Source organism: Carex rostrata, chromosome 8, assembly GCF_964058835.1.
Source record: "Carex rostrata chromosome 8, lpCarRost1.2, whole genome shotgun sequence".
In the NCBI taxonomy this organism is placed as follows: domain Eukaryota; kingdom Viridiplantae; phylum Streptophyta; class Magnoliopsida; order Poales; family Cyperaceae; genus Carex; species Carex rostrata.
The window spans coordinates 11,029,724-11,046,706 of record NC_135925.1 but is presented as its reverse complement, the minus strand read 5'-3'; the positions used below and the strand labels follow the sequence as shown (position 1 = coordinate 11,046,706).

General features: G+C 34.5%; 1 protein-coding gene across 2 annotated transcripts; it reads left to right on the top strand.

The window, feature by feature from the left end:
- Nucleotides 1-9,912: 9,912 nt before the first annotated feature.
- Nucleotides 9,913-14,644, top strand: LOC144558586 (putative galacturonosyltransferase 4). Of its 2 annotated transcripts, none has more exons than XM_078307431.1 (9): nt 9,913-10,217; nt 10,461-10,495; nt 10,595-10,636; nt 10,747-10,852; nt 10,963-11,201; nt 11,510-11,766; nt 12,154-12,511; nt 13,170-13,739; nt 14,084-14,644. In XM_078307431.1, exons 1-9 carry the CDS (start codon nt 10,100-10,102, stop codon nt 14,357-14,359), a joined length of 2,001 nt encoding a protein of 666 aa, XP_078163557.1. In that variant the 5' UTR covers nt 9,913-10,099; the 3' UTR covers nt 14,360-14,644. The 2 variants fall into 2 exon arrangements, with proteins under 2 accessions (XP_078163557.1, XP_078163556.1); XM_078307430.1 differs by having other exon boundaries at nt 9,979-10,217; nt 10,595-10,645.
- The last annotated feature ends 2,339 nt before the right edge of the window (nt 14,645-16,983 follow it).

Here is a 16,983-nt window from a genome sequence, read left to right as displayed (position 1 = left end):
TTAGCGATTTTCAAAGTGACTTAATAAATAGTAAAAAATTTCATAAAAATGTAAAATTTGGTCTCCAAGCACATTTCAATATAGATATCACATCTAATGATTCAGATCAACTTTTTGGATTTTGAAAACGAAAAAATGACTTATAAGAATATATCCTCATATGCTTATGTAAGTAGAGTAGCCAACCTCATAATATAATTACATATAATTATATACTAGTATCGTGCCCGTGCGTTGCAACGGGGACATATTACAAAAAGACATATTATAAAATTAAATAAAATATGATGAGTTTACTAATTTCATGCATATGTTTCCAAATTTTTGCAAATGTTCAATTTGTTTAAATATTGCATTGTCAGAAGAAAAAAATTATTCCAATTTTCTGCATAATTTCATAGTTTTCGATTCATATTCCAAATAGAGTATTTATTTGTTAAAAATAAGCAATTATACCAAGTTCCTTTCCATCTACAAATCAACTTGTGGCCTTAATAATTATGATTATAATAACACCTGCTGAGATGAAAATAAAATAAAACAAAACTGAAAAGAAAAGATATAGAATATGATTATAATTATATTACCTTGTCATCTCATATCTTACTGTAGCAAGACCACTTGCAACAAACAAACATCAACTTTTTCAATATTAAAAAAAATAAATCCCAAAACCCATTATATTAGATCTTTCATAAAAAACTTTGAAATTTGTCAGTTGAGGTAAGGGCCTTTCGGCAAAATGCAGCCGGGGCCTTCTCCTTCCACCTATAATCCAAACCCAAATTTCAATGTTTTAGAAAAAGAGAGGGACTTTTAGAATATATATATTTTAGAAACAGGAAACTTGTAATGACAACTGTAAAATATGCATGAAATACTGAATTTACCTTTCCATATGCCGAACAGGCTGTAAATGTTATGGAAATGATCGACACGGCATTCAATGCTGAAATCCTTAGTGTAGTGCTTGCACATGCAATTCCTCGGTTGCCAGTTTCTCCAATCCACATGCATCTTGAGGCTACATTGCAACAAACAGAAAACCATATATACTGAGTTATCATCAAAGATAAGTGAAGAACTACTAACAATAACAACAATTAAGAAATAAATAAAAAACCACATGTTTTCTAAGCACGGATCTCATGATGTTTGTAGATTTTGAAAAATAAGCATTGCAGGACCATTTCTGCCCAGAAAAGTTACCTCCAACAAAAAGAGACACAAATTCAGAAGTATATACTGCATTGAAAAAATGGGATTTAGATAGAGCAACAAAACAAATATATCAAAGAAATGTGCAACACCCATAGATTTACCATAAAAGATGCTACATAAGTTATTTCGAAGCATGTAGTACAATTCGCAAAATGGATTCTCCCAATCCTGTTGGAAGCATAATAAACTAACCACTTTGTTTACAGTTCACAAAATGAATTCTCCCAATCCTGCCTTCCTTTTTCTAAAATAATCCACATCTACATAAACAGAAGCACAAAGAAAGAAGCTCAGAATTTCATGTACAGAATTTTTTGTACTAAAGCCAAATAAAAAAAATTAAAATGTAAACCTAAGATCAAGGAAAATTTACTCATTTACCAGTAGAAGGTTAGTCTAGCACAAATAAAGCTGGTATATCACATTAAATTGCGAGCAGGTGGATAGCATGTATGTTACTGTGTTGCTTTACTCGCAAACTACAAATGAACGATTTCTTACCTACATGTGTACTAAATTCAAGTGAAATACATTAATAGCAAGTTCTTAAAAAGCCCTTTGCACTATTGTTCAATACAAATTGATTAGAATAAATAATAATTCATTTGTTAAATTAAAAATGTAAAAGGATCAAAGAAACAATTGATATAATTCGATTACTCGATTGGTTTATCAAAATTCCTTTTTTTTCAAAATTCCAGTAAAAATAAACAAAAGCAAAATTAGACAATTCAAGTCTAACCCAAGCCAAGCCATGATATATTAGTCATTTTATTTTGAATGTACTTAATCCTATATAAACAAATTTTGAATTTAGATTTAAGACTTACCACCACATCTTCCAAATGTTGCCATACCAATACCAGTACACTCTTAAGAGAAAAGTCAAACAAAAAACTACATAATGCTCCAAATACAAAGCAGGATAAATAAAGGAAACAAAACAAAATGGCCATTTCTCAGTAGCTTCTTACCAGTTTGAGAATTATTGATATTATGTATGATATGATTGGTATCATAATACTGAAAGAGTAAACAAAATGGAAATACAAAGTTACATTAGTGTTTCTTCCCAAGACATAAATAAAGAAAGAAGAGAAAACAAAAGACATGTTGTTGTTAGGACGGTAAAGACCAATATGTGCTAGGCATCTATCCTGACTTAACATGTAGATGTGGTTAATGAACAGGTACCATAAAAAATCCTGACTTAACATGCCTTTTGGGATTTTTGACTTCTGTTATTTTCAGTTTAATATATTTCTAATATGATTCATCAAGAGAAAAACAACAATGATATGTTGCTAAGAATATGTAAAATAAAGAAACCTGCATGTTGTGCCAGTAATAATGTCACATACTCCAATATAGCTGGATTCAAATTACAAAAAGTGACCAAAAGTATATACAGATATGATTGAGATGCCTTACCAGCAGGTCTTTTGAGCTGCTAGGAGAAGAGCATTGAGCAAGTCGGCCTTTACTTTACGATTTAGATTGTATCCTTCACTTCTGATCTAAAAAACAAACAAAAAGGAAAATTGGTCAGAAAAAACAACTATAAACTTAATTTTGTTTAACATTGAAGTCGATAGAAAAGAGGTTGATGAGAGAACCTTGCAACGAAGGATCAATGCTTGTGCTGATGCTGAGGGGTGCGGAACTGAGGCGAGAGCGAGAGAGAGATGGCGGAGAACTTTTAGGGATGGGAGAGAGAGAGATAGGTAGTCGTGGGTCTGAGGCGAGAGAGCGAGAGAGAGATGGCGGAGAAGGCTGAGAGCGAGGGTCTGTGCGAAACGACGGGGCACATCTGTGGTAGGTCGGGTTCTGAGGCGAGAGAGCGAGAGACCGAGAGAGATGGTGCGAGAGACAGTGTCGGAGAGGGGTGGCGCGGGCGGCGGGTCTGAGGAGGCGATTAGGTTTTTTTTCTTTTTTTCTTTGGAAGAAGGGATCGGGGTGAGGGACTGAGGGAGACGGACAAAAACGTAATTTGCTGGAGAGAGGCGCAGCGCTTGAGCGTTCAGCGAAGAAATTTAATCTGCACGATCTTTGATTCAAATCCAACGGTGCAGAGCGAAAATAAGTGTGGTAATACGTATGGCTATCCATGTAGCGGGTTCAATTAGAACTAAATGTAGACTTCTACATATATAAATGATGTATTTAATCAAAATTGGTAAATTATTTAACTGGAGGGTTCAGATCTGTTGCGATTTTACATAAATCAATCCCGATCATTGGAGTTTCAGGACAGCCTACTCAATTTAAGATGCATAATATAGAGGAGATAATTTAGGTTTTTGTACAATTATATAATATAATATAATTATACAAAAAGCTAAATTACTCTGTATGCAAACTAAAAAATTCTACAATTAATAATTACACCACAAAAACCTAAATTATTGTCACACCCCGCGGCCACGGGATGCGACAGTACCCCGCCGTAAGCATACAACTCCGTGTATACTTACAAGGCAATTAAATTTTCATTCAAACATTCACAACTAATAATATAAAACAGAGTTTATAGATGTAAATCGGAGTACATAGTCTGGTCAAAATATATTACATCAAAAGTATCTCATTCGGATACTACCCATAAGGCCTACCCTAAAGCTCTACAACAAAACATATATATAACTAGGTCATATAAGGGTATACTACCAAAGGCCTACTATCCGCGTGCCTCCCCGTGATCAGTCGAACCAGAACCTGTAAAATAACCCGAAGGGTGGGGGTGAGAATAAATTCTCAGTGCAAATTTGCCACAGTTAGATTATTGGACTTGCAATCAAACTCCATATTCAAAAATGAAACCCATACGATAGCAATTCAATCAAACACATATTCAATAATAAAAATGAATGCATATGCTCGACAACAAATAATAAACCGAGTCACAGTTTACAGAATTTCCAAGTTGAATCTCAAACAAACACATATTTGGCTTAACTCGACTCATTAGGGCTTGTCGCAACTACAGATGTTCTTTCGAGCTGGACCGTTATCAAACTCACATCTGTAGGGTTACTGACGCCTACAGATGGCCAACCAAGCTGGACCCTTTTCTGACACCTTTCTGTAGCTGTTTGGCTTAACCATTTCCTAAGGTCTGGTTACAAGTCACCTATACAGGTCAACTTGACAAAAATGCAATCACGCAGAATCAAAGTCAGCCATACTGCTCAACTTTGCAATTTCATTCAAATAGAACCAAAGTCGGCTATCAGCCTTGCAAAATTCAGTAAACAGATCAACGGATAGGTCACCGTCACCTGAATCCAGCCACCTAAACAGGTCGGCCTAGCAAATTCAGAAACAGATCAACGGATAGGTCACCGTCACCTGAATCCAGCCACCTAAACAGGTCGGCCTGGCAAATTCAGAAACAGATCAACGGATAGGTCACCGTCACCTGATCCAGCCACCTAAACAGGTCGGTCTGGCAAATTCGTAACAGGTCAACGCATAAGTCAGCAGCGTCACCTTATCCAGCCACCTAAACAGGTCGGCCTGGCAAATTCATAAACACAGGTCAACGGATAGGTCACCGTTACCTTATCTAGCCACCTAAACAGGTCGGCCTGGCAGATTCATTCATATCAAGAACAATTAATAAAACTAATCAAATAATAACCATACCAACATGCCAATTAACCTTAACCGAACAATTCAATCATTCTCATTTATGCAAGAATCAATATGCAACAATTAATCATTCAACATGACAATCGAATAAACAGTTTAATTCCTGAAAATAAAGTATCAAACAAGTCCAAGAGTCCCGCACCTGATTACGAAGAGCGTATCGCGCACTTAAGGTTCAGACGTCTCGAGAGGTCCCGCGAAATCGTGCTCAATCGAGCCTACGCCTATATTAACATGTACACACGTGGTTTAATATTTGTTCAACTATCACTATGTTTACTCGAGTCATATTAGTTTAAATCATACTTTCCTTGACAAATCCTTATAATCTCATACAATTTACCATTTAGTCCTACAACCCATATATATTTTCCACACATCGGAACAATTGCACAAATACCCATTTAATTATTCATTTCTCTAACTCCACAAACCCTAATTCGATTTAACCCAAAATAATTTCATATTTTAGAAGGGAGACAAACTTGTCGGTTAACACCTCTAATTGTTGGATCAACTAGATAAGTCACAACTTTTCGCAAAGTTTCGGATTTGGACCAAACCCTAGATGGAAGAATCAAGGTTTAGATGGAATTGAGAAAGAAATTACCAAATTCACAATATAGAAGCTCAATAGAGATGGGTTACTCACAAATTATACACAATATTTGGGGTCAAGCAAAAATCCTAACAATGGTGAGAATTTCGGATTTTGAGAAGAGAGGAGAAAAATGAAGTACCAATTGAAGCAATAGATGGTTACGAGGGAGAGAATCAACAATTTTCAACTTCCTTCTTCAATTTCTCTGAGCTTTTGATGGATTTTAGAGGGAGAAGAGGGTCTCTCTCTCTTTTTCTTTCTTTTGGGCGGAGCACACAAGGAAGGGGGAAAAGGATGGAGAGAAAGAAGGAGAGACAACAGGAATTTTGCTAAATAGACCCTCATACTGTCGGATAAAACGTTACAACGTTTTAGTAAATCGTTATAACGATTCAGCTGGTGAAAAACGCAAGAAATAGCGTATAAAACGCATAATTTGGGGTATAAAACGTTATAACGTTTTGGTAAATCGTTATAACGATTCAGCTAGTGAAAAACGCAGGAAATAGTGTATAAAACGCATAAGTTAGTGTATAAAACGTTATAACGTTTTCTGAAAACGTTATGACGTTTTAATTGAATCCAGCCTTCATAAAATCGTCGTTTTTCATCAAGTTTTACAGCGAAAAACGTTACATAACGTTTTACGATTTTTTTTTTTTTTTTTTTTTTGAACGTAACAATTATACTAAACAAAATACCAACCGTTGTACGTCTACTGTTGAACAAAAACTTAAACTGAATTTTTGAGGCACTAAATGATATTTTTTGAAACTCTGATGCTTCAAATGTCCGAGGGTGACCCCCGGGCGATATACAGATCCGTCTCGTCCCTCCCTTTTCGAAAAGTGGTCATACGCGCAAATCCGACTTTCCTAGCCAAAGTTATGGCTGTTTAAAGTTTTTTCAAAAACTGAACTTTGAAAATTCATAACTAACTGTAGAAAAATCCAAATAAATTGAAATTTGTGTCAATTATGTGTATTTTTTAATGCTCTACATGCTGGTTTAATCACTTTTGCAGTTTGATCCATGTATCAGTCCAAACTTGCTAATTTACCAGCAAAGCTCAAATTTGATATATATATATAGAGAGAGAGAGAGAGAGAGAGAGAGAGAGTGACTAATGTGCATTTGAATGTATATGGGCCGAAATATATATGGTCCAAATTTGCTTTTTCAAAATTCAAATGGTCGATCTGAACCGTTCATCTTGTTTTTCATATTAATATGTGCTTGGAGACCAAATTTTACATTTTTCTGAATTTTTTTACTATTTATTAAGTATTTTACAAAATTGTCGATCCAACGGTGGCTGCTGATTTTACTGTTTTGTTAAGCCACCATTGGATCAATAATTTTGTAAAATACTTAATAAATAGTAAAAAAAATTCAAAAAAAAATGTAAAATTTGGTCTCCAAGCACATATTAATATGGAGAACAAGATGAACGGTTCGGATCGACCGTTTGGATTTTGAAAAGTCAAATTTGGACCGTATGTATTTTCGGCCCATATGCATTCGAATGCACATTAGTCACTCTCTCTCTCTCTCTATATATAGTGACTAATGTGCATTCGTATGCATATGGGCCGATATGCATACGGTCTAAATTTGAAATTTCAAAATTCAAAACATCGATCCGAAACGTTCATCTTGTTCTCCATATTAATATGTGCTTGGAGACCAAATTTTACATTTTTCTGAATTTTTTAACTATTTATTAAGCCACTTTGAAAATTGTTGATCCAACGGTGGATTAACAAAACAGTAAAATCAGCAGCCACCGTTAAATCAGCAATTTTCAAAGTGGCTTAACAAGATGAACTTATGGAGGAAATTCAAATTCGAAACCGTTTATAAAAAAAAAAAACCGAAATTTTGTCTACTTCTAACTCAAATTCTGACTAATGAGAGAACATCAATAATTACTTGCATTAGGTACAGTGGACTTTGACTATGATCATGATCAAGATCAACCTCCATATTCTATAAACTATATAATCCTTCGTCGATTGAAGTCAATGGACCTGTATAATTTGGATGCAAATTCCCTTAAATTAAGCGGGAATGCTACTTATTTAATAGTTCATAGTCCAGATCTGGCCCAGCGCCATTTATGTTAAATCGGACCGGTGACTCTCCTATTGATTAAAGCCTAAATTAGATTAAAAAAGAATTAAAATAATGCGTTTCCTTGAATAGGAGGAATTCTGTGCACATGCATATCTCTACCTACCGCTCTCTATCATGTGTTACATGCACGATCTTCCCACATGTGACCCTCCAAAATTCTACATATATACAGTATAGTACAGTGACTCGTTTATGCATGATTGGTGTTTCTAATTTTCTATCATTGACTTTGTGAGGATCAAGCTGGCTACTTGAAATGAATCCGTAAAGAATTTGAATTAGGATCTCCTAAATTAAATCAAAGTTTGTGTTTGAATCTGGATCGTTCGATTTTAAAGAAATCATGTAAATTCTACTTCGAACCGGATTAATCTGGTTTCTGATTGAATGGTTCGAATCTAAATTTATTTGGTTACATTAGGATCTGGATCCTAGAATTTTTTTTTTTTTCGAAAATCTTCATAGAAACTACAAAGTTGTGAAAAAAAAATTGAAATCTCGATCTTTGAGTAACCAATAATCCTAAAACTGTTCTCTTAGTCAAGTATGCTACCTCTCCTTTCTCAATCCTAGAACTTGTCCCCTGCACCTCTGGTGGCATTGGTAGCAAAATTGGAAGCAATTTATTAATTTGGTAAGGCATAACTTACAAACAGTTTCTATACAAACAATTTGGTAAGGCATAACCTAGTAGTCTTATTTCCAAAAAAAAAATTGTTAAAGCATAATATCACCTCAAAGTCATTTTTTTAAGGGCATAATATCACCTCAAAGTCATTTTTTTTAAGGGTTAGTGGAAGATTCACTAAGATATGTTGATATATAAAAAAGTATTTACAAGTGTTACATGAACCAAATAGAGCATGCAGAGTAAGAAAATAAAAAGTTAAAAGCTAATAGCGCCCTCCACCTCAAAGTCATTAATCGAGGTTGATTTTATATGATTCCATATATTTCTTTTAGCCGTCCCATCAATCAAAATATCATTCATGCTAATCTATTAAATTTCTAAAATTATTTCATCCATGGCCAAACAGCTTCCACATTTTATTAAATTTTGATTCACCTTTTATCAACATAATAGATATTCTACAAGTTTAATTTTCTGGTTTAGACAACATTCTGAAAAGTTTCAAAATGGTGTAACATAAATAATAATAGATTGACACTAGAATTATTCATCAACTGTTAAGAGGATGTATATTTAAGATTATTATCTAAATAAATATCTAATAAAATTTCATCTGATAACTTCTTAATAGTATTCTGTCACGGGTTGTCTAAACAGCTATGTTGTATGGATATGGATACAGTATTGTATTGGATACAATATAGTATATGGCGATACAATAATTTTCAAAATGATACAGATATTAGACGATATGATACAAGTATCGATACGGTAATACAATATGTATGAAGAGGAGGGATCAAGTTACAACAATTTTTGAGTTACAATAAGCATTTTCTACATTTTCAAAGTTCAAATCGTCGATCCAAACCGTTAGATGTGATCTCTACAATAAAATGTGCTTGGAGACAAAATTTTACATTTTTTGGAATTTTTTTACTATTTATTAAGATGGGTACAAAAATTAGTCAAATTCAGACCATTGAATTTTATACCCATCTTAATAAATAGTAAACAAATTCCAAAAAATGAAAAATTTGGTCTCCAAGCACATTTTATTATAGAGATCACATCTAACGGTTTGGATTTACGATTTGGACTTTGAAAATGTAGATAATGTTTGTTGTAACTTGTTGTAACTCAAAAATTGTTATAACTTAATCCCTCCTCGTATATATGAATACAGAACTTTCGAGATAACATAGCTAAACGGGCAATCCGACAGAAATTTCACAATGCTACACAATTTTTTTTTTTTGCTCAGTTTCATTCCAAAAAGAAACGAAACATAGAGTTTTGGGGGGTTACAATTGGATAAAACCCATTGAGAAAGCTGCTAAATGCTTTTCTCTGCTCACAATGCTACACAATGAATCACGCGAACGGAAGCCACAGAGAACATTGATCATAGAGGAGGGACGCTGGAGAGAGGGAATTCGCATCCCCTGAGATACCTCATATTTTACGTGACTTTTTGTAAAATTACAACCGTTCAAATACATTCTACACGAATCTTAAAGTTCAAATAATACTGCCCTCGCTCTATTCCCGAATAGGCATCGGACACGTCGGTCACGCAAAATATAAGATATCTCAGAGGTACGCACTCGAGAGAGGAAGGTGGTAGTCGCCCCGCATTAAGAAGGTTTAGTTCCAAAAAAACAGGTCCTTCATTCGGATTCTCTCTTTCTCCAGTCTCAATCCAGCATTCACTACCATCACCTCCCTTTTAGGGGTACTAAGTTACTAACAACACTCCGAAAGCGTGAAATTTTGAACGGAGGCTGGCGGTTTCCGGGTGACTGGAGGTGGAGACGGTGGCGAATGAAAGAGTCAGAGAAAGGGGCTGATAAGACATAATGGCGAAGAAGTACAGTCGGAGGAGGAGCAAGACTGTTCTAACCTTTCTTTTAGCCTCGATTTTCGCGCCCATCCTTTACTACACTGACAGGCGCTCCGGCCTCACCGATTCCATTCGTACGTCTCCATTCTGTTTAAAAGAAACTTGGGTATATTTGGGAGTTGGTCCCTGTGCTTTGGTTTAAAAGAAAAATCTTTGTTTTTGTAATGCAAAGGTTTTACTTTGATTTCGTTCCGTTTATAATTCGGACTGATCAAATTTTCTAAATATACAAAGATCATTGGGCAAATTTGGGAGAAAGATTTTTCTTGTTGTTCCTGTATACTTCTTAATTTTATCCTTCGTGTTTTGCATTTCAGCAAGCAGTGAATTCACCGAGAAGGATTTTAGCCTGGTGAGCATGTCTCGTTCTTTTTATATTTTTGAGCTCTTTGTTCTTCTCCTTGCCTTTTGGTTAATTAATTTACAGTTATCTGCTTCTTTTTTGTACTAGGTATCTCTCCATGACAATGCAAAGTTGAGCGTCATTACACAAGTAATTTCAGTATGTATGTTGGTCAAATAAATGTTGATTTTTCTTTCAATTATGGGAAATGTTATCACTTTTGTACGTAATTTACACATATAATAAACAATTCATTGTAGGAATCCACTGGTGCCGTTCATGAGCCAAGTCATGAAACATACTCTGAAAGCTTAACAAACACTTCAACCAAATCCAAGGTTGCATCAGACAAATTGATTTCACAAGGTGAGGCTTTAGTTTCATAACTAATTCTATCATTTAGCTCTGTCTCTTCTATTATGTGCACAGAAATCTTATATCAGTTTAATCAAATTGAATTATCCCTTGGATCACAGGAGAGCACAAGAGCCGAGTATTATCTGCGACAAATGAGGTGTCTAATTTGACAAATGATTCTGAGAAATTACAAAATAAGGAGCACAACATAGAGTCTAATTTCGGCAAGGATAATAAAATCTTACAAGTGGTCAATGGTTGGAGTACAGCTAACGGCTTTCGAGAAAATACAGCAGCTGAAAATATTAAAGAGATTGGTTCTCGAAAGACAGAAACTTTAATTGTTCAAATGAATCCGGTAATTTACTTTGGAAAATAATTTCATTAATGTTGCTTGACTTGGTCTAATATCAAGCAAAAGACCTTCTTCCAGTTTATACCACTTTATTTTCTAAATATATTTTCCTTTGAGGAGTTGTCGGCACTGATGTGATGGCAATACTCTATTCATTCTATAATTGTTATTTTTTAACTTGGTAATTTTCACTGAAGTAGATATTTTGTTCTACTCAATTTTGATTCGGATCTTTATATCTGCTGCAGATTATGGGTACATTAATTTTTTAATTTTAGTTGCTCAATAGATATATACATTCACCTTTTCAGGAAAATAAACATGAGAAGCCATCACAAGAAGTTAATTCGAGAAGAAGTAGACCTGATAAGAAAGGTAGCATCAAGACAAAGACCTTGCCAAATAGTATGGTACTTCGATTGAGGGATCAGTTGGTAAGAGCAAAGGTATACGTGGGACTAGGATCTTCTAGAAGCCATCCTACTTTCATTCGGGAGCTTAGAGGTCGAATCAGGGAAATACAAAGGGTGCTTGGTGATGCAACACGGGATTCTGAATTACCAAAGAAGTATCTCTCTCTTTCACCTCCCTCTTTGTTCATTTTTTTTCCCTTTTGATTATATGGCAGAGGCTGCCAAAGGTATGTAATTGAAACAAGTTCTGAAAAAGACTCCCAAAACAAAAAGTAAAAATCTAAAAACAATTCCCAGTCTGGGAGTTAATCCTGTATCAATTGTTTTTAAGCCCTACAAAACCCCAAGGATATATAATCAATCACATGTATGAAAAGCACACAACTGTCAAGTCTCCCATATGGTTTATAATGATGCCCATGTAATGACTGGTACGGTACCAGTTAGTGATATTATAGTCCTGGATTCTCTTATTGGAATTATCCAATCTAACAATAAATGTTCACCACCCCCAACTGACTATCTTTATTTTAAACTACTAGTGCTTATGAGAAATTAAAGGCCGTGGAACAAACATTATCTAAGGGGAAATTGATAGAAGACAACTGCTCGGCGGCCACAAAAAAGCTACGTGCAATTCTCCATTCCACTGAAGAACAACTAGGGGTATATAAAAAGCAATCCACCTTCTTGTCACAACTAACAGCCAAAACTATGCCAAAAGGCCTACACTGTCTTCCCTTGCGACTTACAAACGAATATTATATTAATGGGTTTGACCAAAAGGAATTGACTAATCAAGAAAAGTTAGAAGACAATGAACTGAATCATTATGCAATATTCTCGGATAATGTTCTGGCGGCAGCAGTTGTTGTGAACTCTACAGTTTCACACGCTAAGGTTAGAGTCTCTTTCATTAATATGTTTGTTAAATAAGTAAGTTGATGAGTACACAATATGATTGCATGAAATTAAAAAACTAGTTTTGAAACAGAAGGGCAATACCCAATACCATTACCCAAGAAATTGGTATACTGAAGATATATACCTGTACCCAGTACTTTGACAGACCTGTTTGATACAATACTATTGTGCATATGAATAAATAAATTAATGCCTCCTAAACAAAATCAATAAAGAATATTTATATGGTACAAAACTAAAAGGACCATCCATGTTTTCTTTAATGGTAGAATAAGATTTCCGGTACAATATTCATTGCCAAAATTAATATTTCTGACATAAACCCTTGTATTTAACTGCAGATCCAGAAAAGAATGTGTTCCATATAGTGACTGACAAACTCAACTATGCAGCCATAAAAATGTGGTTCATATATACCTGTACCCAGTACTTTGACAGACCTGTTTGATACAATACTATTGTGCATGTGAATAAATAAATTAATGCCTTCTCAACAAAATCAATAAAGAATATTTATATGGTACAAAACTAAAAGGACCATCCATGTTTTCTTTAATGGTAGAATAAGATTTCCGGTACAATATTCGTTGCCAAAATTAATTTTTCTAACATTAACCCTTGTATTTCACTGCAGAATCCAGAAAAGAATGTGTTCCATATAGTGACTGACAAACTCAACTATGCAGCCATAAAAATGTGGTTCATATCTAACCCACCTGGCAACGCCACCATTCAAGTTACAAACATAGAGGATTTCAAGTGGTTAACCTCAAGTTACAGTCCAGTGTTAAAACAACTGAAGTCTAAAACCATGATAGAATATTACTTCAAAAGTCACCATGCCGATGAAAATCTGAAATATCACAACCCTAAGTACCTTTCAATCCTTAACCACCTTAGATTTTACCTGCCCGAAATATTTCCCAAGTTAAATAAGGTGCTTTTCCTGGATGATGATGTGGTGGTTCAAAAAGACCTATCAGCCCTTTGGAAGGTGGATTTAAAAGGAAAAGTAATTGGGGTGGTGGAGACTTGTGGTGAGAGTTTTCATCGGTTCGATAGGTATTTGAATTTCTCAAATCCACTAATTTCACAAAATTTTGATCCACATGCATGTGGATGGGCCTTTGGGATGAACATGTTTGATTTGGCTGAGTGGAGAAGGCAGAACATCACAAGTGTCTATCACTCCTGGCAAAACTCGGTAATTATTCAATCTTTCTCAACACTTCACCCTTTTTCACAATGTTTAGATGTGAATTGGTCATCTCGGTCCTTCAGATCTTGATAATAAGTAGGGTATGATTCTCATAATGATGCCGCCATAAAACATCATATGATGTTGCCATAGGTAGGATTTAGTCCTTCCATGGGCAGCAAATTTCTGGTGCTTGTTTGTCATTTTATTTCTTATTATTATTACAATTCTTCTTATGGTCTCTGTTTTTCCAGTACTTTTATGTTCTAGCCTAGTCTAACTGCCAAAATTTTCCACAGTTATCTTGTTGAAGCTCATTCACTAATATTGAATATATTAATTATTTGTAGAATCAAGAAAGGCTCTTATGGAAATTGGGTACACTCCCTGTTGGCCTTGTAACATTCTGGAACCGCACTGTGCCTCTTGATCATTCATGGCATTTATTGGGTTTAGGGTACAACCCTAATATGAACCACAAAGATATTGCACAGGCAGCTGTTATACACTTCAATGGAAATTTGAAGCCTTGGCTAGAGATTGGATTACCCGAATATAGGAAATATTGGTCTAAGTATGTTGATCATGATCAAGTTTATCTTCGCGAGTGCAACCTCAGTCCTTAACTCATGTGTGAGTTGTTTAATGTATATGTTTGTCCAATATTATGCTCTTTTTCTCAATATATAGAGCTCAAAAAAATTATTTTGCCAGAGCTCAACCCTGCCTACCAACTACCAAGATTACCCTAGTTATATAGATTTGCCACACAGCACTCTTACTTCTGTTTAGAACTTCTATTAGAAAACTCAAATATGATTTTTTAAAAAAAAATTGATGTCAGTTCCAGCTACTTGATTTTATGCAATTTGACACTTTTTAACATCAATTTTTAGCTATTTCAAAGAAAACACCAATGTTTAGAAAATGATCAATTTTAAGTCCAGGTACTTATCATGGATCGAGTCGGTTCTCAATCACAGGTAAAAGAATCACGATTGGGCCCGATCTGTTTCCTTTCTTAAATTTTGTGTACGGACTTGTATTCTAAAATGCAAGGGATGCAAAAGGCGCGACCTAACTCTGCGACAGCATCTTTCGGCTTAATATTCAATTTTAAACCTGTATTGTATATTTTATTTTTTACGAGTCTGGTCAGATTGACCCATTACTTCCTTGGATCGGATGCGAATGTCATTTTTCTGATATGTGATGAACCGGATCGGATCTATTTCATTATAAAATGATAGTTACCGACAACTTATTTTTTATCCGCCCATCTGTTGACACCATACACGTGTACACTTGGTGGTGCTGCTGCTTTGGACAGCGATTTTGCCCTTCGAACACTTCCAAATTTCAAATGACGGATATGCCCTCGATTAATGATATCTCTTTATTTTTAGAAGGTATCAAATGTAGAGTGGGAAAAATGGCACGGCAGAGCTTGCTCGGAACGGTATGGTATGCGTGTCAGTTATGTATTGTGATTTGTGTGTTCTGTGTTGTGATAATTTTTTGAAATTTTGACATGGCACGGTATATCACGTAAAAGATCTAGTCATGGCATGATATGGTACGGCACGTAGTCACATGTAATTAGAATCATTAGATATTGATTAAATAGTGAATTTTAAATGAACTAACTTAAATTATGATTAAAGGGTTACACGAGTCATGCGAGGCACACTTGAACACAGCATGATTATTCGTGTGCTGTGACCACCCCTTAATATTTTAGTTACAACACAACACGACATGTGAAAAAATAACTTTATCATAATACGACACAAAATTAAAATCACGATATATTAATTACGACACAGCACAACACGGCAATTTTTTTCCACTCTAATCAAACGTAGACTTCAATTTAGTTTTTTTTAACGCATAACATTAAACTGGAGAATGGCTCCCTGGCCTACGGACTGGAAAAAAAAAAAAATGCTTCCTGCTCTTGAAATTTTATTCCTAGATAAAGATATTCGAGACAGATTATCATTTGTTTTCATTTATTTTAGAGTGGATAAGCATCCCACTCTTAATTCGAAAGCGCATGTACCTTACAAAAAATAATTGTTATTTTATGATTTGCTCAACTTAATAATTCTTGTAATTATATTTCATAAAATTATCTAAATTACTTTAATTTATTAGTTTCGAGATCAAGTATGAGTATTATTGTATTTCCTAATATAAAATTTTTAGTTCGTTGAACCTAGAGAAGAAATATAAATGAGATTAACAAAGGGATAAATTTGTCATTAGTAGTTATTGAACATGCTATTTAAATTTAAGAAAGCTTAAGATTTATGTTTTATATTCCGTTTAACATTAAATTATAACTTAAATTAATTCTTTCAAAAAAGATAAAATTTGAGAAATATATATCTATAACAATAACAGTGTCCTATAAACGAAGTAAATTAATCAATGACTTTTAACTTCTTTCGACATAAAATTATTGTACTTCTAGTTTACATCTTATTTAATATCTTACATGTGAAGTAAGAAATTTGTCCCATCTCTTATCCTACAATCAAATGAGTCCACATCATCTGCATTAACTCAAAAGAGCATCTTTTGAGTTAATCCATTTCGGCCATCTAATTTTAAACGGAGCCAATCTGATCACAGATTATAATTTAGGAATATTTTAATATTAGTGTGGACTTAGTTTGCACATATTTTAAAGGCAAATCAAATGGTCCTGATTTATTAACTCAAAAGATTACTTTGTGAGTTAATGCAGAGGATATGAATTCCAATCAAATATGACTTATTGCTGTATAAAAGACATTGGTTCAGATTTCTTAAGAGGTCAATTTTTGGAGCTTGCTTACAATGACCCCATGCCGCCCAACAATAAATGTAGTTAACTTACCAACTAAGCGAAATAACTAGGTCGTGCTTTTGTCACCTCAGAAAGTCAAGCATTGATCACCATCTTTTATGTGACTAAATAACCAACTACACTAGTCCAAATTTTTGGATCACCTAATCTTAATCTACCCAAAGGTTTTGAAAAACTGGGTCCACTCTAAAGTAACTTAAATTTTGAGTTTAGATCTGGACCGTTCAATCAGAATTTAAGTTAATTTGATCGAAATAGAATTCATGGATCTCTTTTAATATTCGTGCAGATTCTGATCGAACGGTCCGGATTCAAACTCATACTTTGAGTTACTTTAGGTGATCCGATTATAATAAACCTCGGGCAAGCTTAAACAATTGGCGTTCAGTTTGGACT

Excerpts from the sequence above, each read along its gene's own strand:
- LOC144558586 (XM_078307430.1), top strand. The coding sequence starts at position 10,100 with ATGGCGAAGAAGTACAGTCGGAGGAGGAGCAAGACTGTTCTAACCTTT. Across the intron at positions 10,646-10,746 it reads TCATTACACAAGTAATTTCA|GAATCCACTGGTGCCGTTCA; the intron begins GTATGTATGTTG and ends AATTCATTGTAG. Across the intron at positions 11,767-12,153 it reads GATTCTGAATTACCAAAGAA|TGCTTATGAGAAATTAAAGG; the intron begins GTATCTCTCTCT and ends TTAAACTACTAG.